The sequence below is a fragment of the Nelumbo nucifera genome, chromosome 7, assembly GCF_055504915.1.
Source record: "Nelumbo nucifera cultivar China Antique chromosome 7, China Antique-T2T, whole genome shotgun sequence".
NCBI lineage: Eukaryota > Viridiplantae > Streptophyta > Magnoliopsida > Proteales > Nelumbonaceae > Nelumbo > Nelumbo nucifera.
The window spans coordinates 53,052,656-53,077,576 of record NC_142655.1 but is presented as its reverse complement, the minus strand read 5'-3'; the positions used below and the strand labels follow the sequence as shown (position 1 = coordinate 53,077,576).

The following is a 24,921-nucleotide window of genomic DNA, read 5'->3' as shown; positions in this document are numbered from 1 at the left end:
CTGCAACCAAAGTAAAAAGTAAGGGGGATAAAGGATCACCTTGTCTGAGTACCATCATTGCCCTAAAAAAGTCCCTCACAATACAATTAACAATCACTGAGAAGTAAAAAGTTTGCAAACACCCCTCAACCCATTTATACCACAATTTCCCAAATCTGCAATTTCTCATGATGGTAAGTAAAAACTCCCAATCCACAAGATCGTATACTTTCTCCAAATCTAGCTTTATGGCAACTCCCTTTCTCCCTGATCTTTTTTGCACCTCCACACATTCAGTGGCTATAAGAATCTGACCCATGAACTGCTTTTCCTAAACAAGAGCCCCTTGAAATTGTGTGATAATCAAACGAAACACTTACTTAATCCATGAAGACAAAACCTTTGCAATGATTTTATAAATGCTAGTAACCAAACAGATTGGTCTGAAATCTTTTGGATGACTAGCATCAATCTTCTTCGGTATCAAAACAATAAAGGTAGAGTTAATACCCAGATTTATAATCCCACGTTTGTTAAATTCTTTTAAGGCTTTGAACAGATCATCTTTTATGACATCGTAACAATCTTGATAGAAAGCCATTGTAAAGCCATCAAGGTGGAGCCTTAGATCTATCCATGGAAAACATTACCTCCTTGATTTCTTCCACACCAAACCTCTTTGTTAGAAACTCATTTTGAGATCTATCTGAAACAGGCCAGTCTAAATCTTCTACAAACCATCTTCCATTCAAAGGCCTTCTATAAATCAATTTAAAATAATCCACGGAGGCTTTTGCAGCATCCTCTTAATTTGTAATTATTCTACCCTCCATCTCCAACAATGAAACAAAATTCTTCCTCCTACCCATGGAAATAGCCTGAAAAAACCAGTGTTTCCATCACCCTCCTTAATTCATCTAACCCTAGACTTCTGCCTCCAACTTATTTCTTCCCTTAATAAAGCTTCTTACAAGTCTCTCTTTAGGGTCAGTCCTTTCCTCCTAAAATCCTCATTTAATGGGCTCCTTCTTCCTTCCTATCAATTTCCTCTATTTGATTGATCAAATTTTCTTTTCTTTCCTCCAATCTCCCAAAGTCCATTCTGTTCCACTCTTTGATTTTTGCCTTCATCTTGCAATTTCCTAAAGAATCTCTGTGCTTCCCATTTAATTTGTTGTTGTTGCTCACCACATCATTCCTTCACCTTCTGTACAAACCCTAGATTGGGAAGTGTAAGCCACATATTTTTCAAATCGTAAGGTTCAAAATATCAATACAGGCCAATACGCCCTATCTTGGCTCGCCTTTTATTTATTTTTTTTTTTAGTTTTTCTTTCAAACTGGTTCAGAGGGGTTAGTTTAAGGCCTGTCTACCCCCTGAACCAGGTCAGACTCAGACCCTGAAACACCCCCTGTAGGGGCATTTGGCCAATATGGCCCGATACGTATCGAAATTTTGAACCTTGGGAGAAGGGCTACCCACATTACCTTCTTGGAATAAACAAATAAGCTAGTGATCATAAGTAATTCTAAGCATAGATTTGCCCAATAATCCAATCCATGAACTTCCCAATCAAGAGCCACCAGAAATCTATCCAATTAAGAAGTTATTTTCTTGAAGATTGGACCAAGTGAATCTAGTTTGCCTAAGGAAATTTCTCTATGCTCAAAGGAATCAATGAACATACTAAATTTCCTCATATTAGTTGTAATCCTTTGCCTTGAGTTATTGATCTCGATGTCTTGTCTACAAACCTGATCGCATTAAAGTCCCCACCTAAACACCAAGATCCATCCCACAAACCCCTAATGTCCACTAACTCATCGCACATCAGATGTCTTTCCCTATAAGAATTCGGGCCATACACATTAGTCGAGACCCATATAAACCCATCATTAACATTCTTCAATTTTACAAACACCATAAAGCAACCGACCAATTGTTCAAGACATTTTATTGCATCATCTTTCCATATGAGGCTCTCGCCCCCCTCATTTCCCAGCCAAGTCTCACCACCCCATATTTCCCAGCCACAAACCTCCACAGTGACTTCTCCTCTCTTCCTAGGAAAAACCTCCACAACCACTTTTCCCAATAATGCTCTGTTAAAAGTTCCCACTCTCCTTATCCCAAGCCTGCCTTTCTCCTTTGGTAAACACACCTTATCCCCCTCTTCCACCTACACCCTCCCAGAGAAAATCCCTCTGGAGTCTCTCAGTCCTTTCAACAACCTTAGGTGGAACCTTTAGTAGGGACAAGTAGTATGTTGGGAGGCTAGATAAAAAACACTTCTGATTTAGAGTCACTCTCCCCCCCCCATGGATAGATATTTGGCTTTCCACCCATCCAGCCTTCTCTCTATTCTCTCCAAAAAAGTGGTTTCCACAGATTCACTGCACCCCCAACTGGCAATTCCAAAAAAGTGAAAGGAAGTTCTCCAGTCCTGCATTCCAAGACATCACCACATTCCATCAGCAAATCCCTCCCCACTTCTCCAACTGCAATTACTGTGCTCTTTGACAGATTGATTTTCAGACCTGATAGCAATTCAAAGGTTGCTAGCATTGCCCTTAGATTCAGCAGCTGATCCACCTTTGCGTCCAAAAAGATTAGAGTATCATCTTCATATTGCAGACGAGTGATGCAAGGTCCATCTCCTCCTACCTTGAAGCTCTCAATTAAGCCCATTTCACCACTTTTCTAAAGAGGTAAGTTCAGAATCTCCATCACCATGACAAACAGCAAAGGAGACACATGATCTCCTTGCCTCAAACCCCTCGAAGCCTGAAAGAACTCTGAGGAAATTCCATTCAGCAGTACTGAAAAGGAGATAGTGGAAATGCATGTAAATACCCAAGCCCTCCATTTCTCCCCAAACCCCATCAAGCTTTGAATTTCTTCTAAGAAGCCCCACTCCACATGATCATACGCCTTCTCAAAGTCAATCTTACATATCAGACCTGGTCTCCCACTCCTCAAACGGGAATCAATGCACTCACTAGCCACTAGGACCCCATCCAGTATCCGTCTCCCCTCTACAAAAGCCATCTGGGCTTCACCAACCACTTCATGGTCTCCCACACCTCTTATCTAATGTGCAGTTCTAACTGTTATAGCCTCAATCAGCTCTTCTTGGGTTCAGCTTTTTTCGTTGAAGAACCTTTGGTTTCTATCCCAAATAGTCCACACTAAAACTGATTTTTCTGTCCTCCACATAATCCTTCCCCTTTTTTCTATTGCCACAAGAAGTCAGAGTTAAATAGGCTTACCACATTGTGTGTGTGTGTTGGGGGGGGGGGGTGCAGCCAAAGAGAGAACAGACAAAGTCCCAAATACAAGTCACAAAGGAACAAGAGATTAATAAATGAGGGAAGCTCTTTTCCTTTATTACCCCTCCCTTCTATTTCTAACCCTTTATCTATCTCCACCTCCTTGTTAACTATTCTCACCAACCATCTTCCCTCCTTGGAGATTTAATAATGTATTTATCAATAAAATTGTATTATAATATGTATCCCACTATACTAATTGTGATGTATTTCATCATTTGTACCATTAATATATGCATGTCTTACGTATTTATACCTTATTTTTGGCTATTTCAACCTTAAATTTAATGTTATTAACGTATTAGTGGGATTTAAAGCAACTTCCCTAATTTATCCAAGTGTATCTATATCTTTCCACCATAACCATGCATTTAACATATCTGTATCTATGTTCGTATGCAAACTTATTGATACAATACTCAATACGGATACCTTGACCCTTGCTATGTATTATCAAAAAGGAAGTTTTAAGTTGTTATCATCATAGCTAATTATAGATGTCAAGTCTAACCAGGTCAGACCCAATTATCTCGATTAATAATTGGCTTGGTTCTGGACCTGGGATGTCTATCATACAAAACCAGTTAATAATCAGAGGGGCTCATACACACTGTCTCGAATTTATCCAAGTGTATCTATACCTTTCCACCATAACCATGCATTTAACATATATGTATCTATGTTCATATGCAAACTTATTGATACGATACTCAATACGGATACCTTGATCCTTGCTATATATTATCAAAAAGTTAGTTTTAAGTTGTTATTATCATAGCTAATTATAGATGTCAAGTCTAATTAGGTCAGACCCAACTATCTCAATTAATAATTGGCTTGGTTCTGGGCCTGGGATGTCTATCATACAAAATCAGTTAATAATCAGAGGGGCTCATACACACTGTCCCAAACCAGAACCAACCCATTGACAGCTCTAAGCAATAAGAAGCTGTGTGTTGCAAGTTGAAGGGCTTAGAAAGCCTAGAGGCAGACCAAAAAGGAAATTGTTGGTTGAGGTAGTGAAAACGATTTGAGGGCCCATAATGGTACCAAATCAAGCATAATGGTGAAACAACATTCATGTAGCTAACCCCAAAGAGTTGGGAAATGATTTTGTTTTCATCAGTACTTTATTGAATCATTGTTAAAACCTCTTTGATATGGTTACCAATCAAAAAGCTAAATAAATACATGAACCCAAAAGTCTATATTTGATGCAATTTTTGGATGGAATTGCTGAAAGAATAAAATGATTTGCAGTATAAAATTATCAAACTTCTTCATGATTGCATTAAAACAGCCTAGCAAAAACATAGAAATCAACATAAAAATTTGATGCATCTAGCAGTATATTTTCAGTAATAATTTGGACCAAACCATGCTAGAAAAATACAACATATTGGTTCCATAAGCACTTACAACAATATGAGGCCTCTTAGCAAGGGCGACAGCTTGTTGCATCATATCTACCCCTCCAACAACCTGCAGGCATTGCATTGCAGCTTAGCATTTTTTGTTTTTTTTGATCAGTCAATTTTTTTATTTTTTATAGACAAATAAATAATTATCTGATCACTATCAAGACAAGTGTCAATTAAATAGAAAGGTATACAAATTGTGTACAAAATGGAACCAGAGGATCCAACAAAAAATAAAGGAGAATGGGTCACAAACCCTAATATCCAAACCACCATGTAAGCATGAACAAAAAAAGGGAGTTGCTCCCAAAAAAATACAAGACAATGATTTCCAACCAAATTCTAGGATACCACCTACAACACTTTAAAGGGATTCTAGCATTTCCTTGCACCACACATGAAGAGGGATGCCTAAGATACAAACTCACTACCTAGAGTAACAATACAAAAGGCCAAAAGTCCTGATATTGGGGCTCCAAACATCTAAAACAAGATCTATCCAATTGCACAATCTTTTAAAAAATTTCAGTAAAATTTATTTTCTTTTTTACTGGAAACAAAAGCTCCATTGATATAGTGAGAACTGTTAAGTCTACAAGGTGTTAGGATCCAAAATAAAAACCAAAGGCCAACAGTCCTGACATTGGGGCTTCAAACATCTAAAACAAGATCTATCCTATTGGACAACTTTTTTTATCAATAACGGCAAATTTTATTAAGACTATGAAGCTTTAATTATAAGATAAGAGGAGGTAAACTGTCTTAACTCCCCCACCAGCACAATCTTTTAATAAATTTCAGTAAAATTTATTTTCTTTTTTATTGGAAACAAATGCTTCATTGATATAGTGAGAACTGTTAAGTCTACAAGGTGTTAGGATCCAAAATAAAAACCAAAGGCCAACAGTCCTGACATTGGGGCTCCAAACATCTAAAACAAGATCTATCCTATTGGACAATTTTTTTATCAATAACGGCAAATTTTATTAAGACTATGAAGCTTTAATTATAAGACAAGGGGAGGTAAACTGTCTTAACTCCCCCACCAGCACAATCTTTTAATAAATTTCAGTAAAATTTATTTTCTTTTTTTATTGGAAACAAAAGCTTCATTGATATAGTGAAACTGCTAAGCCTACAAGGTTTTAGGATCCAAAATAAAACCAAAGCCCTTAGGCAGCCGTTGCTACCTAAACCGCATATACCCCTTAGATTACTATATACAGCTTTATGTCTGGCAAACTGTCCCACCTTCCATACATTTCTTGACAATTGTTGACACTGGAACTGGGCTGTTTTTAAGTAGGTAGCTAAACACAATGGATGTGTCTCCTTCCACCAAGAAATCCCTATAGTGGCATTCACTCGTTCTAAATTAGATCCTTGATATAATGCAAAACGTTCTGCCCTTAGTGAGTTCCCATGACCTAATGGGTGCTCCCATGACCAGTCTTTTAAAAAGCATAGGAGGTATATGCCTAGAGCCTCACTTCCAAGCAAGGCACGCCCAAAATGCCCTAAGGCATATGCCAATGGCACCGATACCTCTGAGGCGTATGCCTCAGGTCCATGAGGCACACACCTCATACATGAGGCAGGCTAGAGGCGTACACACTACACACTGGTGCATCTATGCACACCTCATGTAGAAAAGGCAGAAAGAAAAAAAAAAAAAGAAAAAAAAGGAAGGAAAGGGAAGGGAACTACGTCTCAGGTCCATGAGGCAGGCTAGAGGCGTACACACTACACACTGATGCGTCTCATGCACACCTAATATAGAAAAGGCAGAAAGAAAAAAAAAAAAAGAAAAAAAGGAAGGAAAGGGAAGGGAAAAAAAGAAAGAAAGAAAGAAAATGAAATAAAGAAAAAACAGGGAAAGTGATCAAGAGGAAAGAGAAAGCAAAGAAAGCTTGGGCGGGGCTGGAGACCCTGGACCCCCTTGGTTGGGAACTCCCTCCAGTCCCCCACCCCCCCCCCCCCTTTCAGATGGTGTTATGCATCTTCATTCTTCTTAAAACAAGACATTGAATAAAGAGAGAGAGAGAGGTCCTCTTTCCTCTCCTTCTTCCTCCTCCTCCTTATTCATCCTCATTCCCCTCCCGTTAAGGAAGCATAAAATGCCTAAGGCATATGTGAGAGACACTGATGCCCCTAAGGCGTACATGTTAGGTCCATGAGACACACGCCTCATATGCCTTTTGCATGAGGCATGCTAGTGGCATATGCACTCATGCACGCCTCATATAGAAAAGGCAGAAAGAAAAAAAAAATGAAAAAAAGGAAAGGAAAGGGAAGGGAAAGAAAAAGTGAAAATAAAGAACCTTGAGGTGAACATATTAGCAATACACCTCCATTCCCTTACAATTTCATCGATAGTGAAATCTTCAAACAAGGGCAAAGTTTTCACTTAATGCCCAATGGGTCACTCTTATTTTAATTGTTTCTAACAGTACCCTTATAGTTGGGACAAGGCTTGGATGATGAATATGGGTCTAGAATTAGAACAATCTAAGGACCAATTGGAAGAGAAGTCTAGAGAAACAAAAGTAGAAAAAGGAAAAGAAATGAAGTAAAGAACCTTCAGTGAGTATGTACGAGGAGGAGACCTTGGGCAAAGGGGCAGGTGAACAAAGTGCAGCTAAGTTTTGGGTTTACTGAAGAGGCAGAGTGAAGATAATCAATTGGAACTTTAGAGGATTGGGCAGTGAAAATAAGGGAAGATCAATAAAGGAGTCCCTCAAGAGGCAAAAACCATGCATTACAATGAATTCAGGAATCTGAAGTGACTTTTTTTTAAGATAAATAAAAGTTTATTAAAACAGGAAAAAACAGGATACAAGGAAAGGTGATAAGCAGTCACCTGACAGAAATGAAAAACCCAAAGTACAACCAACTAAAGCTTAACACCTTTGTATGCCAATCCCCCAAAAATCCAATCACCCCGACAACCTAACCCCAAAACAAGCAAAAAGCACCAACATGACATGGCAAAGAAACCCAGACAAGAAAACTATACAGCACCCAAAACAAAACAGAACCCCCGCCCAAGACCCATAGCTACAAACCAGACCCATAATGGATTCCAAACTAATTGTTAGTTTTTTTACTACAATCTTCCTGGTTTCTTCTGACTGCTTTTGTTTTTCCTTACTTTCTTGTTAGGTACAAGGCCAAACAAACCTCCTTTTATTCTTGCGAAAACCTTTGAACTGGTATCTGTTGTTGACTTCTCTTAATCTTCTGAGTTTTGAATCTTCTTACAGTATTTAATCCTCCACCGTCTGCTTCCAACTTCCCCTCAGAACTCTTCCAACTTCAGGAATCAGAAGTGACTGTCCAAGACATTAGGTGGGTTTGGAGAATTTAGACAATAACTCAATAAGAAATATAAACTGGATTATAGCACCATCATGGGGTGCATCGGGGAGAATAATTACACTGTATTATAATAAGGTGTTTAAAGGTGTTGAAGAATTGATTAGGAGGTATTTAGTGAAACTCAAAGGGGAAGAGAGTCTTGAACGGATCCTCATAAATGTCTATGGACCAAACACTTAAAGAGGAAGTGAAGAAATTTGGGAGACATTGTATGCCATTAAAGGTTTGTGGGATGAGCCATGGGTGGTGGGAGGGGATTTTAAAGTTATTAGATTCACACATGAGACAACCAACCCCAACCAATCAATCTCTACTAGCATGAGGAAATTCAATTTGTTTATTAATTCCCAACTCTCAAGCCTTATTTGCACCCCATTGTCAGTACACAGGGTATACAGAAGAAAAACAGTCCCAAAGAAAAAGAAAACTGATTAAAAGAAGGAAGAAATCAAAGGAGATAGCAGCAGCAAGAAGGAGAAGACAAGAAGGAGAAGAAGAGTTTGGTTGTGAGAAGGCTGAGAAGAAGAGTTGTTCGTACTGCCCCTCCTTTCCCTAACCTTTCATTAAGAATTAATCACTAATTTCTGAAATTACAAGTAGGCCCTTAATTGGGCGGCCAGCTAATTAAACAAAATAAAAAAAAAAAGAGTTTAACAGGCCCATAAGAGAAAGCCCATTAACAAAAATAGAACGGAAATATAAAGATAAGTAACAACTGTGGGCTATGGGCCATTCGACCCATCTTCTCTACATATACCTGGATCAATTTCCAAAACAGCCCCACTTGAGCTAAATATGTTATCTCATCCCTCTTTCTTGAAGAGTATTTCAGACTGATGGCTTGAGGATATTGAAGCCAGATGAAGGGAGGAAACTACAAGTAAAATTTATTTGGTAATAAAAAGAAAATTCATTAATAGCAAAAATGGAAGTACAATAGGAAGGTGATAAGCAATAAACCAACAGAAGAAAGAACAAACCCAGCCAACCAAAAACAACCCACTTAACCTAAAAGGACCCCAAGCATCAAAACCTCACAAAAACAGCAATACATGACAACTCTTAACATCTCAAAAACAGAAAAAACAACTCCAACAAAGCCCCCAAAGATTCGATCATTCCTTCCCGACAAGATCCTCTTCCTGCTTCATCCCACGCCTCTCCCCCTTCCCTCAAATTGTTCTTCTTATGCCTCTCCTCCCTACTTTTCTCAGGTTCTTCAAAAACATTTCTAGTGAACACCTCTCCACCCAAGAAAATAAACCCAAAGCCTTACCAATCTTCACATCCCTATCCACAAGATTCTTCACATCCAGACATCCTTCCCATTCTCCTTCCAGCAATTCATTCATCTGATCATCTTTCCTAATATCTTCACATTCAATATCCTTTTCTTTTTCATTTCTTTTAAAAAATCCCAAACTCTCCACCTCCTCTTCATGCAAATGCACCACAGCAACCCTCAGGCTATCATCAGTAACCCCACCAAGAACCTTCCGATTACTGACTTTCATGCTTGCGCCTCTCCTCTTATAAACTCTTTTGTATTTATTGCTAGGACCAGCCCCAACCACCCCACTTTCAAATGCGAGAAGACCTTCACGGCACCCGATGCAATTTACTTGGACCTCTGGGTTTCTTCACAACCACCAATCCTTCACCTTGGACCTCTGAAGTCGACAAATCCTTCTTTCTACCCAAATCAACTACAACCTTTCCTATAATCACTTCTTCAACTTCAACATTATTTGAACTCCAATGAGATGGCAAGTTAATCTCCTCTGTACCAGCAGGATTAGGCTCAAGATCCCCTCATGAGACTTCACAATGTTGTGGAACCGCAGCTTGAGAAGAAACTGAATTAAAATCAAGCCCCGAGAACTCAAGAACCTAAGAATGGCCCAAAGAATCAACCGAAGATCAATCTCTAGTCTAAACAGCACCACCCAGACCATGCCAGATGACCTCACATGAGACTTCATTTGAGCCTTCTCCAACATCTTCACCTGCAAAAGCTCCTGAAGCACAATTCTCTGACAACTGCTCAAGACAACCACCTTCCACCAACTCAACATGCTTCAAACTCAAGTTTGGAATTTCTCCACCCTCAAACCCCGTAACAACCCAAACCCACTCCCCCTTAACAGACTTTGCCTTTTGACAAAACCTCCCCCACCCAAAAAAAAAAATTGAAATGCCCAACCTTTTGAGACCCAAGTTGAAATTCCCAAAATAATCCCTCTTAAAAACCTTTAACTCACCCCACCCATCTTTCAACCTTGACTTCTTGGGAAAATGGGCCCCACACAAACACCATTCCTCCTCAATTCCACAATCACCCCTTGCTTTCCTTTTTCAAGCCTCCCCCTCCCAACCTCTTGACTCCCCCCCTACATTGGTTTTGTACTGTAGAGACTTACCCCCATAATCAACTCTTGACAGACCATTCCTTTCTTTTAGCCCCCCTCCTTAAACAAGCATTAGAAAACCCAACCAGCTTATCACCACAATTTCTCTTCATTCCCAAAAAATCCCCAATCTTCAACCTCCACAGAATCACTCCCTTGACTCTTCAACTCCCCCTAAGTCAAATCAGTGCCCTTTGTCTACCATCCTCTACCAAACTCCACCTCAAAGTCATCGAGCCAACACAGAGGAGTGTAAGGCTGCAACTTGGGGCTGGGTTGGGTTGGATCGGGTCGATGCTCAGGTTAGGGTTAGGGTTGAAATTTATGAACCCGACTTTACTTCAGGTTGGGTTAGGGTTGACCCCTCGGGCAACCCAACACAACCTGAACCCAACTCTAGTACATGTCATATATAAATATTATATATATGATATATCATACATTGATTTGTTTAGATGCATGATAGTTGTATAACCCCTACCACATACTATCATTTATTTCCTTTAAGATAATCACTTCGGTTAATCCTAATTGGAAATACTAAAACCTTAATAACATATTTTATGTTTTTTGAATATTTTATTCTTTATCTCCTCTCTGTTGTTTGCCACCCATAGCTTGCTACCCATAAAAGATGAAGTCATAACTCATAATAAACTATGGTCTTTTCAAACACTTTTTTTCTGAATTTTGTACTTGAAGAACCAATAAAAATATCAACAAACAAATACTAATAAAACATAGGATTAATATATGTAGTGAAAGTTGAGTTAAGATCTGAGGTTAAGAAGCTCTATGAGATTATAAGGGACGGGAAGAAGGTTGGGTTGGATTAGGGTTGAAGGAATTTAGTTAGGGTTAGGGTTAGGGTTAGGGTTGGGTAGGTCAGGTTGGGTTAGGGTTAGGGTTAGGGTTGGGGGTTTAGAACTTAGGGTTGGGCTAGGGTTGGCCTCAACCCGACCTAACCTGGCCTGACTTGCAGCCCTAGAGGAGTTTGATATCATTGAGAAAAAAATTTGCACCTCCTAAAAGTCATCAAGCCAACACCGGGTAACATTGGTGTCAATGTTCTCACACGCTTTCACTTACCAGAGCAAAGAGAGGAGAGAGGATTAACATTTTTGGCAGGTGGGTAAGCTTACCCACCCTCCAAGAGAGTATTAGTTACCCAAGTAACCGATACTCTCTGAAAAATTCGCTTTCCAAGGAACCCATTATAGCGACGCGAGAACATAGGAAAGTCGGTCAATTACCCGGTTGACCAACTTACCCCAAGCGAGATACCGGCAAAAGAATGGCACTGGAATGAAATTTATTTGCAACTCAAGGGTACCACCTCCAACTCTCCCCAAGAACATCTGAATTTTCGAAACTCCTTTTTCCGATCCAAATCAACTCCCAACCTCCTACAACCACTTCAGCTCTTGAAAAGTCCTCACAGCCTCTTACTGCACCATTCTCTCCTTCCTTACCAACATCCTTAGGGTCACAACTTACTTCCGTCCGAACTTTCTCAAACCTCTCACCTATCTCCCCAACTCCCTCTTTATCAGTCCCTTCTCCCCTTACATCTCCCTACACTTTTCCTACCAAATCTGTCCTATTTTCCTTTTTCCTCCCTTCTAAACCTACAGCCAACAGAGTTACTGAATCCCAATTCCCTCCCCTCCCTGAAACGCTCCTTGAAGCACAACCCAAATAGAGCCAAAACTTAAGTTTATAGACGTACCTAACTGCTGGTCAGGTCACCCTCCTCCTTGTCTGCCATAGAAAAACCCACACTGTCGGACTTGAATCACCAGCCACGTGCGGCAACTCACAGCCAACAAAGCTTCAATGCTCAAATTTGTAGCTTCGAGAGATCTCTGGCATCGAAAGCACATTTTCCTTCTCTGCAGTCATCTCTAACATTTTTCCAAACCCACTCCTCAGTTTTCCTTCTTCGATCTTTGAAACAGGCCCTTCTTCCAAACTTTGAAAACTTAAAACTTTTTCTTTTTAAAGTTCTTAAATTTTTCCTTCGAGCATCTCTAACTTTGAACTTAGCATTTTTTTTGGAAAAGGTAAGGTAATTTTATTCAAATCAAAAGCACATACAAGCTGGGTTCAGACCCAAAAGGGCAGCCTGAAAACCACAGCAGTTACATTCTCCACCAGGAACTAGAGCAAGGAAAAGAAGACAATTTCAGACTTTTGAATTCCTCAGATACAAACACCCAAGAAATCAGCTTGCCCACAGCTCTCTGAATGATATCTTCAGGACTTTTAGCTTTATTACAGAAAATTCTACTATTCCTTTCAGCCCAAATGGACCATAAGACAGCAGCAGGAATAGTCCTCCACACCAGGCTCTCTTTCTTGCTAAGGCCTTTCACATTCCAACAACAGAGAAGCTCCTTAACCGATCTAGGCATTACCCAACTGAAATCCAAGGCTTTGAGAAAGTGTCCCCAAATCTGAGAGGAAAATGGACAATGAATACACAAATGATCTGTTGATCAGCATGGTGCCCACAAAGAATACAGGAAAGATCCATAATCTGGATGCCCCGCCTCACCAGATTAACTCTGGAAAGACATTTGTCAAGGGCCATCGTCCAAATCAGAAAGTTGGCTTTTGATGGACTTATAGGATTCCAGATCTGTGAAGCAGGAAAACCAGTGAGACCCAAATAGCAAATTTTAGAGGCAAGGGATTTGACAGTAAATTCACCATCCGAATTCCATTTCCAACACCATTTGTCTTCCAACTGCAGATCAATCTTCTGCTTCTGAAGAAGAGCCATCAGATCCACAATCTCTCTTAATTCCCAATCAAATAGATCCCTCCTAAAGAGTCCAAGTAAGAGACCCACCAGTCGAACAGCAGTACTCAGCCACAGAAGCTTCTTGGTTAGAAGCACACTGAAAAAGTAGAGGAAAAGGCTCAGCTAGAGTCCCATCCAAACACCAGGGGTCCTTCCAGAATTTTGTTCTATCCCCTTTACCAATCTTGACAGAAATCCCTTCCATGAACACAGAAAAATTTTTCATGATAGCTTTCCAAGGGGAACTACCCCAACTTAGGGGAGGATCCCTAGCTCTCCAGTTACCCCACTCCACCCCATACTTATCTGCTATGAGGGATCTCCACCAGGCCTCCCTTTCAGCCGAGAACCTCCAAATCCACTTGCTAAGGAGGCCGAAGACCAACCATTGCCACTCACGTCTGGCCTTCCCACCTTAGAAACCCCTGAATTCAATTGTTTCTTGCCTCCAGCTTCCATGTGTCCCACTAAAGCACAACCCTCCCGAAATTACTTCCCTACCCTTTTGTCTTCCTTCTCCATCGTCTTCAACCTCCGACTGACCTTTCACCTTCCCCTTCATCTTAAGCCTTTGATCCTGGAGCTCTATTCCCCTCTTCCCTTTCTCTTCCACATCCCAATCTTCACCTCACCTATTGCCTCCTTTTCCGGCCCTAAAGAACGCATATTCTTCACCTTCCGCAAAAATCCCCAGCTTGTATTCTTCACCTGCGTAGTAAAGCACCACAGAAACTGGGAGATCTGAAATGTGTTCTATCTCCACAAGTATTCTTGCCACGTCATTTTTTCCCACTTCCTGTTTCCATCATCAAAGCTCAAGAACTTACTGCACAAATCGCTGATTGCTTTAAAAGTCAAGGTACACCACACATGGAGTGGAATACCCAATCCACATCGCTTTCCTTCTCCCTTTTTGAATCATCCCTGCTGCTGGAAACCACCAACTTCATCTTAAATCGCAGTCCCTGTTCTTTCTCTCTTCTGTCTCCAGCATATACTCTGCATGATTTCTGTCATGGAATAAACAAAAACAAGCCTCCATTCAGTTTTTTAGCACCCACAACCCTTTCCTTCCCCAATTCAAATCCCACCCAAGCTTCCACCTTCTCTTCATCCAAATCCAGGCCAATGAATCTTCCAAGCAGACTCGCATTTAGAACCTTCAGTCTCTCACCAAGCTTCTCTGTCTGTCTCGCCAACTTCCACCACTTCACTGCATAAACTGTTTACCATTCCAAGTTCTTTTTGTTCTGTTTTCTTTTATATGATTGCATATTAAATATGTAACTATTTGCTGGGATATTACTGCAAGATTCTCATCAATTTGACTCTTGAAATTATGAGGGGTATCTAAGTGAAACTAGAATTTAACTATTGCATATGCTTAAATTCCTAACAAAATTGAAACTTCAAACCATGGTCCCAACCACCCACACCCTAGCCAATATCCTTAAGTCCTTGTCATTGATAAGTAAAGGCTTGTAAAGCCACATTCCTACCATGTTAAAGCTAAAACATAATAGGTAACAATATAATTAATTAAATAAATGAGTCTAAAAGTTGAGGAACCAAAATCATATGCTCTGTAGTTTGAACTGCAATGAATAATGTAAGAGTCAAGCTCATCACTTCAAAGTTCATGCACAAAAGAAAGAAAACAAGACTAACCACTGCACACTTTAGACCTATGCCAGATCCCAAAGCTTCAAACTGTTCAGCAATCTGAATTGCAAGTTCCCTGGAGTAAAAAGAAGAGGAAAATTCAAATTAAGATAACAACAAGGCTATTTGTTGTAATTATCAAAAAAAAAAAAAAAAAACAAGACTATTTGTTAATCAAAAACACCAAACTCAAAGGGACAAGATTTCTATGAGGAATCAAAGCTGACTGCAGAACAAACCTTGTTGGGGAGAGCACACAGGCAAAGAATGCTTGTGGAGCCTGTAGTAAGGCTTGGACAATGGGGAGAGCAAAAGCTCCAGTTTTACCAGAACCTGTTTGTGCAAGCCCAATCAAGTCTTTTCCTAATACACAGAACCAATCAAACACAGAATTCACAAATTAGAATAAAATTAACAAACACATTAGATGGGTTGATTGTTGAATGATATAAAAAAGCCTACAAAGTTAAATTGGCTATTCACACAAGAATTCAAACACAATGCACTTTCTTTCCATTCAATGCATTAATACCAATTTAATATACTAACCAAAACCCATCAAAAGAACAGAAAGGAAACTTGTTAAAAAAAGGAAGAAAAAATTTAACAGCTACATAACCCATGGAAAATGCAAAAAATAAGATAAAAATGTATACAAATAAATAACGAGGGCAGAAAACCAAAATCATTTGACAAACCTTCAAGAGCATGAGGAATTGCCTCAGCCTGGATCTTTGAAGGGGTTCTCCAACCCAATTTTTCACAGGCCTCCACCAGTTCATCACATACACCCAGACCCTTGAATGTCTTTACTTCTTCGTTGCTTTCCTCCATTTCAGAATTACTGAAACCAAATAAAAAGTGGAACCAAGATTAGCAGAATATAGAAGTATTAGCCTATTAGGGACAAAATTAGAACCTTTTCAAGAACAAAGTTTATAGAAGCAACAAACCTTGAGAAGGTACAAAAGAGAGAGAGGGTGAACACCCATTTCAGGCCCTTTTCACTGATCTTTACTATATAAGGCAATACTTACCATGGCTTTGCTTATCAAAAAATAAATAAATAAAATAAAATAACAGCCATGGCTTTGCCTCACCACCATGGGAAAAATCTAATCCATTTAGATCCCCCCCTCTTTATTTTCATCTATCTGACCCTATTAATCTCTCCCTCCTCCTCCTCTATGCCCTATTTCTGACCCTGTTCATTCATCTTGACCATATAAAGCTGATACTTGCCTTGGCTTCATGTCCAGACTCCAGACAGCATGGGAAAAATCTAATCCATCTGTTTTCCTATTCCCATTCTCTTTCTCCATTAATTTCCCTCCCTCCACACCCGACTCATCTCTCTCTCTTTCTCTTCCTTTCTGCTCTCTCTCCTCTTGCACGTGCCACTCAACTAGTGTATGTAAGAACATAGAGCAACTCCACCTTATTCTACAGTCAAGAGTGCAACCAAGTATCCATGCTTTGCTGCAAAGTCTCCAATTTTCATTTTGACAATTCTTCATTCAATGGAGATTGGAGACTGAATCATGAATCTATTTATTCAATACTTTACATTTCAACATCTCCTTTCTAAAAGGCCATTAACCAATGTTGCTCCCAGCTGTCTGGGGTCTTGGGAGGGGTAGACTAGGTACGGTCCTAACCTTTGTCAGTTGTTGTGGAACAACTGGAAAGTGTAAATTCTTATGAATGGAGGTAGCAAAGAGAACAATTGCTTGATTAAGTGGGATAAAGTGTGTAGACCAATAAGAATTAAGAAGAATATTGGGTTTTAACAAAGCATTATTAGGTAAATAGCATTGGAAGTTGGCATTAGGGTGAGATTTTAGAAAGATGAATACAGACCGAGTTCAAAAACATTACTTCCAGTCAATGACTTGAAAGAGGGAAATAGATTGAATGATGTCCCTTTTTATGACTAACAGTATTGTATTTTATTAATAATATATAATAGTGAGTACAACAACTCAATCCCAAGGAACTGCTCAACCAAAAATCTTAAGCTGTTAGGAGAGGTCCCTGAATGTGAATTATTTATTCTTTAATACACCCCCTAACACATAAGTCCACTAGACTTGAAGCGTGAACAAGCACAGGCCCACCCATACCTTGTGCTGAAATTTAATTAGGACCCGTTTGGTTCACGGGGAATAGGGGTCTGGAAACGGAATTGGAAGGGCTATTCGATTCCAACTTTTTGGTTGGGCGGAATTGGAATCCCATTCCCATTCCAACTGGAATGGCATTCCCCCATTTGAGGGAATGGTCATTCCCTACCCCTCCCTTGGGAATGAAATCCTATTCCTGCTTATTCGAATTCTCATTCCCATTCTTGTCTGAACCAAACGGACTATGGGAATAGACCACTCCGATTCCAACTCCGAAGGATTCCCATTCTGTTTCTGGTTCCGATTCCAAATGTGAACCAAACAGGCCCTTAATTATAATGGAGGCAACAATGATCGAACACTAGACCACTTGGTCAAATAGGCTCAGATACCATATCAAGGAACTATTAGCCTAAAAGCTTAAGCTATTAGAAGAGGTCCCTGAATAGGTATTATTTATTCTTTAACACGCAAAAGCTAGTAGTGGGGTGGTTAACAAGTGGAGAAATGAAGCTGTGGAACTCCAACAGTGAGAAGAAAAAGTTCAATTGGTTGATCAAGGATATGGAAGTAAGAGCATAATGGGTTAAGAGAAATGCAAACTCTTTTGTAGATGTGTTGGCAAAGCAAGGGGTGGGAAGAGAAAATTTGTTTTGAGTGCAATTGTATAAATTTAACATTTGGGCAGAGATAAGAGAGTTTATCTCTCAATCTTTGTATTTTACTTTGTACACATAATTTTCTAATTTAATGAATCTGCAGTTATTGACGAAAAAATAAAAAAGACCTGTATAGGAAGGTTAGCATCAGCTAACCTCCATACAAAGAAAATACATCAGACCTTAACCAACTTGGCCCCGATATAATTGATCCCTTGATACCGTTGCTTTGATAATTTGTCTGCCAGTCCATTTGCAGCCTGTAAAACCCATTTCATTTTTGCTTGTAGCTCCTCTATTATACTTTGTAGCTCTCTTATAACATGTCTGTAGTTCCAAGCTACCTCTTGTTTGCCACTTATCTACCCAATAATTGTTCTTGAATCTCCTTCAACTTCCTCTTCTTTCATGTCCAGTGTTTCCACCCTTCTTAAACTTATAAGTGCTTCCCATACCTCTGCTCGAGTTTGATACCGTTGCTTTGATAACTGGCGTGACTTACCTCATTGGAGTTTCAGTTTAGTTTGGTTCTCAAACTTTAGCCATCCAAGGAGGGAATGATGAGAGAAAAGGGAGAGAGAGGATTGGAAAGTAGGAATCAGGTAAAGAGAAGGGTTTGAGGGGGTTTGATCCCAACAGGAATGGGATTTCAATTCATGGGGCTATCAATGGGTCAAGACAGGGTAGAATTGGTCCAAACCAACAAGAAATGTCAAAGTCCCAGAACCGAATCAGACCCTATGGGATTTGTAATTTTAGATCCATAATGGAACCGATAGTTCTTGGGTCCATTGGGTCTATAGGATTTGTACTTTTAGATCCATAATTGAACCATTAGTTCTTGGGTCCATCGGGTCTAACCCGATGGACCCGAATATAATAAATTTGTTGGCTCAGATTGGGTTAGAGTCAGTTCCAATGTTCAGAGAACCAGACCGGCCATCGACCTGGTAAAGGCAGAGGTTCACGGGTCAGAGGTCCAACCGGGGTTGAATTGGAGGTCAAACTGTGCTGATGTAATAAATAGAAATATATATAATAATAAATAAAATTCAAAAAAAATACCAAATATGAGGGAAAACGAATCCAAAATTATTCATCAAAAAAAGAAAACTAATCCAAAATAGAAATAACACTTCAAACTTTCAATGTTTAATACAATATGTTCCATTTTCCTACAATTTTAAATTTTTAATTTAAAAAAGTTGACAAATTTTATTTTATTTCAAAATCTAACTGAAATTACCATCACAAAGGCATTTCAAGAATATCAATTCAAATATTATAATGCAATTTTCAATTGATTTTACTAAAATTGATTTCAATTTTCAGCTATTTTAGTATCACACTATCACTATCACTATCACTGTTCTAAATTCAATTCCAATTTTCAGCTATTTGAGTATCAATATCACCTAAATTCAAGATATGAAATCAATTTATTCAAGTTTAAAATTTAAATTTCTATTTCAAGCTTTCAAGAGGACTTAAGCTAACCTGCAAGACTGAACAACTATGTGGACTGTATTGTATCTTGGCCGAATTTGGTGGACTGAAAGCTTTAAGCAAAGATCAAATTCCAAGCCTGAAGCAAATATCAAATTGGAATTTCAATTTGAGCAAACCTGTAAACAGAAGTTACAAAACTATGAATTATTAATTAATTTCAAGTTCATTAATTAAAAAAATTAAATGTTAAAAATTTTAATAAAATAAACCGCAAAGAATTAATGTAAATGTTGCATAATGTAGAAAGAATTTAGTGATTTAGTCGATTCACATTTTTCAGGGTTCAGGTGGTGGGAGGAGGAGGAGAAGGAAAGAGGGAAGAAGACCAGGAGAGGGCGAGAGCCTATCGCGCGGTGAACAGAGCACCGCCACAGCCGCCAAAGTGATGAAGAAGAAGAAAAAAAAAAAGCAGAGAACACTGGTCGGCGGCGTTGGAGGGACGCTGTGAACAGAGTCCACCGGCGGGAGGAAGAAGAAAGAGGAGGAGGGGAGAGACTACCTGGCGTAGACGGTACTTGCAGTCGGCGGAGATGGAGGCTTCGGTGGTGGGCTGGTGACTGGACTTAGGTTCGAAAGAAAATAGGAAGAAGAATAGAAGATCGAGGGTTTTCGGTATGGATTAACGGCTCTGACAAACTATTCGAAAAAGGCAATTTTACCCTCGAATTAATTAAAGGCCAATTAGGCCCCTGGACTGATTGACGGTGAGTTACGCCGGGTATTAAATTCACAAAATGAAAGTTCGGGTATTAGATTGTTATTTTTTAAAGTTCGGGTATTAAATTGGTACTCAGTCTAAACTATAGGGTATCTATCGGAAATTTTCTCAAAAAATAAACGTTAATGAAAAGGAATAATTTTTTGAAGGAGAGTAATGGGTAAAATAATTTTTTTATCTTTCCATTAAATGAACGTTAATGGCAAGGAAGTTTTTGACAATTGTCAAGATAATTAGGATACTCTATAAGACAATATGTAAACAAAGAAAAGAAATTTGCCCTTAGTAACATAAAAGTAGGGGTGTTCATGGGTCGGGTTGGGTTGATTTGAGTCATTTTTTCAACTGACCTGACCTAGTTGGTTTACTCATTGACTAAACCGCAACTGAATGACCCTAAAGCAAAACCAACCCAAACAAGAAAGGTCGATTTGGGTTGATTTATCGGTTTAGTCGGTTTTTATGCAAAACCAAAAGGTATATTTAAATCGATTAATTTTTTATGCAAAACTGATTTTTTTTGTCAATGTATATTTAAATTTAGGGATAAGTGGACTACAATCCATCTCAGAAATCTGAAATTGTAGCCCCCTCATAGTCTACTAGTAGCCCCCCCCCCCCTATAAACTACATCTTGCCAATGAATTTGGCATCAATCCACGGGCAAGATTCAATCTACCCCTAGAAATCTTTACTCCACCCTAGGGATGGATTGAACTATAAAAACCCCTTAAATTTATACAAAACTGAATTAAACATTGTACCATTGTATTATATTTGTATTGGTTTTACGGTTTACGTTTTACATTTTTAGTTTTTATCATAAATAACCAATTTTTTTTAAAGCTCAAACAAAACACAAATAAAATATATCAACATTTAACATATAGGGTAGGAACTAATTGAAAATTACTTAAAAATATAGGATCGGTTCAGTTCGGTTTAGTTTCGTTTTCATATACCGAACCAAGCTATTGGTTTATTTTTTCATATAAATTGAAACCAACCAGTGATTTTGAAAACCCGACCAACTCAGATTGGGTCAAGTTGGTTTGATCGATTTGACATTTAATATGAACACCCCCTACATGAAAGAACCACACAAAATTGCCAATTGTAACACTACAAGAAAATTGACCTTTGCCAACAAACACTTAGTAAAAGTTGCACATGGACGTGACCAAAATATAAATTTTAACAACATTTGATTAGAGTTGTTGTTAAATCAAATGAATTGGCAACAAAGATTTCCTAATTGTTGCTCATTTTCTCTATAATTATTGCTACATCAATGAATTTTTTTGGGAACAAAGCTTAGTACCTTACCATCATTTGCTAATTAGTAATTTAGCAATTAAGGTGAATCACATATTGCAATTTCTATCGTCAATCGTTCATAATGTCACTGAATATTTAGCAAACAATCATTGGAGATTATAGTCACAAACATATTTAATACATCAACAAGCAGAATAAAGAACAAAAATTTATTTTAATGAAATTAATTCAATGTTATAACAGTCACAAAAAAAAATGCTTCCAAACATATTTTATGTTTTGATTGGGAGCTTAAATTTTGAGTGGGGATGTTAAATGGATCGGGTTTAGTATGAGTTTGGATTAACCCAAACATGATTCATTTATTCGACAACCAAGTAATTAATTAATTAATCAAAATATGGTGAACTTATACAGAAATTTTATTAAATAAGACAATAAAATATATAAAATTGAAGAAAACATGTAAAAATTATATTAATATTTAAATATAACGATTGAGATGTTTAAAAATATAGATAAGTGCAAAAGGGCCGGGAAGAAAATTTTTTATTTTGGTTTTTAACTTTTCTTTTGGGTAAAATACAAAAAGCTCGCCCAATGTTTCTTACAATCATAAAAATCTCTCTTATAGTTTCATTGTAATAAATACCAAAATACCTCCCCTAAATTTTTTACAAACTCAACAGAAACCTCCCTTTTATTACTGACCAAGACGGAAAATATATACATCTACGAAATTACCCCTAGAGCATCATTTAAACACCTCACTCACAATGCGCATAGCCCGTGTAAGGGCTGGAAGCCTGAGCTAAATGGAGAATGAGAATGAAGAATTGTGGTTCTATCCCAACAAACAATGTTCATGTGGCTAGTAGCACACCATTTTCAATACATGCACAGAATGAGTTAATGAAAGTTAAAAACAAAAGATACAATACAGATTCCGCCAATTTCTACAACTGGATGTTGATTTACCTATTATCTTTTACATAAGCTAGTTATATTACAAACCCATTTAAGAGGGCATCAACTCTAGAGAAGCTAGATAGCTTAAACAGAATGTCGATTTTGCAGCTGTTGTAAGCCCATTTCCAACCTTGAAGGTTTTTACCGAATACAACTTCATGTGTTATGGGTTCCTCAGTGATCTAATGCCAAAATCCATTGCGTGAAAGCCCTCCCAAATGAGCACTACCTCTAGAAAGCTTTTCAGTTTGACCTGTCCAATGCCCAACAAGTAGGTAGAGGGAATACTTGAAACTCTGGAATTCTTTTATGCATTCAAAGAATTCCAGAAATCAACACCAAAGTCTACCTTCCTCAACCCTTGAAACTCTGGAAGCAGCAACACCCAACCAATAACTGTCGATCTGATAACAACCACCATCTCTTCCATACTTTTCTTTTTCCCCTCAAAGAGTCTTCAGTTTCTTTCTTTCCATATCTCCCAACACACAATAAAGGTTATATAGGTCCATAAAATCTTACATTTAATACCACCATGGATCCTTAGCCAGCAACTAAAGTAATCTAATATATAACACCCTTAGCTTTAATAGGGATCCATTTAATGGTTGGTCGTGATTCCTCGAAAGTGGAAAACTGGAAACATGGATGGCAACTCATATGAGACTCAGATTTGGATAAGAATCCAGTGTCCCCAGACCCAAGATGCTCCCTTATAAAAATGAGTAACAAAATTGGTAACAGAACATGACCAATCAATGAAAAGGTGGACCATGAGGCAAATGAGGATGAAGATGGTTTAGAAGAAGAGCTATAGTTAGAGGAAAATGAAGGTGAAGAGGGGTTTGGATGAGGAGAAAGGAAGAAATAGAAATTCTTAATCCTTTAAAAAGCTTGAACATGTAACTAGGGAGTTTGGATGAGAAAATTTAGAGTATATGTGGAGAGTGAAGAATACAATGGAATGATTAAAAAAGGAAGGATGGGAAGGGACAATAAGTAAATCAATTTAAAAAGAAAACGAGAAAGATAAAACAGAAGAGAGGAAAGAAAGAAAGATCTTTTAATCAAATGAATGGAATTAGGAAGAATTAGTGAGCATTTATGAAGTTTCAGAGCATCAAGTGTTGGGTCCTACACTTGGGCTTGTTCACCTCATGCAGTCATTACGAGTGTGATCTCATATATGCACTTAATGTATGCACAACATACATGTTAATTGAACCATAGTTTTAAAAAGATAAAGAGGCGAGGCATGAGGCATACGCCTTAAGGCGAGGTGGCAAAAAAAAAAGCCCTGCCTCAATAGCCTCAGTCTTCACCTACGAGGCTTAAGCCTTAGACATGTGGAGGCGTAAGTCTTTCGCCTTGTGCCTCATAGCTCATGAGGCGTGCGCCACAAACAATTTCCCCTGCAAAAAGGAAAATAAATGTTTCTAGAGAGGTAGCTGATGAGGGATAATTTGGCCCGTCCAATGATGTGACGACACGTGTAGTAACGAAATGATGTGGTGACACCTCAGTGACCTTGGGCATCTTAGTGATCTCAGTCACCTCGCGCACCTCGGGTCTCCCAACTAGACCAAGGCTTGAGTAGCTCAATTATAGGTACCGACCTGCCGAGGTGCCACGTAACCTCCATCTAGAAGCAAGTCAATTGTCTCCAATTTCCTCGAGGTCATGGCACCACGTCAATGGAGTTTATCTCCTCCCCACCCGATTCGGACAAACCTGGATAAGCCTTATCAGCTTACGCAGAGTCCATCTTCGGGTGTGAAACCAACTCCAGACCATACAGGTCGAGGATCTCGGACACACATTATGAGGCCTATGGCAGCTCACCTATATAAAGGCCTTGCCTCCAATCTTACAAGGTACGTGTGACTAAGTTCTCAAATTCTCTTGCAAACTAGATTTTTCTCTCAAATCTCCACATCGCTAATTTAAGCATCAGAGTGCCTACACCAGGTAGAGCACCCCGGACACTCTGACAGACTTGTTTTGTAGCTCAACCAAGAGACCTCACTAGCCCGACGTCTAAACTATCCTCCAGCAAGGAGCTACTAGATCATGCTACATCAGTAACAATGGAATTAAGAGGGAGAGAGAGAGAGAGAGAGAGAGAGAGACTATGTGATTCATGTAAATAGGTAAAAGGGAACGAACCTTTGTTATTCTTATTCATAAATCACCAGAGAAGATAACTCTGGTCTTCTTCTTTTTTCATACTCTTTTGTTGGAAATCGATCGGTAGAGTTGACTGAAAGAGTGAGATCGCCAGAGCAAACCCTGTTCTTATTGAATCAAAGAAGATTGAAGTTTCAACGATGCATTTGTTGGGAATCTACCACTACCACTGGATCAGTTTCGTTTCTTCTTCACGCTTTGTCATTTTCATGCTCTGCTTATTGGAAATCCATCTACCAACTAGTCTGTTTATATAGATTCAAGTCTACAAGTTGCTTCAAAACCTGAACAATATTTTTAAGTTCGAATGTTTTGAGATCAATTGTACTTTAAATGAAGATTTTTAGGTGTGAAAAGATGGATGAAAAACTAACGGATAAGTAATTTTGTATTTTAATGTTTCAAAGAACTACATTGCAACCCAATGCAGAATTCTAAAATTACAGTCCCCCTATAAACCACATTCTACCGGTGGATTTGACATCAATCTACAGTTA

The 24,921-nt window shown here is 38.7% G+C and overlaps 1 protein-coding gene across 2 annotated transcripts in view; it reads right to left on the bottom strand.

The window, feature by feature from the left end:
• Nucleotides 1-19,900, bottom strand: part of LOC104610987 (DEA(D/H)-box RNA helicase family protein) — a 46,751-nt gene extending 26,851 nt beyond the window's left edge. Inside the window, exons 1-6 of one of the 2 annotated variants that reach the window (XM_010277874.3) lie at nucleotides 19,772-19,900; nucleotides 19,261-19,388; nucleotides 15,680-15,825; nucleotides 15,221-15,344; nucleotides 14,988-15,057; nucleotides 4,729-4,791 (exon numbers count right to left, since the gene is read on the bottom strand). In XM_010277874.3, the coding sequence (XP_010276176.1) occupies nucleotides 4,729-4,791; nucleotides 14,988-15,057; nucleotides 15,221-15,344; nucleotides 15,680-15,815 (393 nt within the window). In that variant the 5' untranslated portion in view covers nucleotides 15,816-15,825; nucleotides 19,261-19,388; nucleotides 19,772-19,900. The remainder of the gene's footprint in view (nucleotides 1-4,728; nucleotides 4,792-14,987; nucleotides 15,058-15,220; nucleotides 15,345-15,679; nucleotides 15,826-19,260; nucleotides 19,389-19,771) is intronic. The other variant, XM_010277875.3, reaches the window with a different exon arrangement.
• Between the last annotated feature and the right edge of the window lie 5,021 nt (nucleotides 19,901-24,921).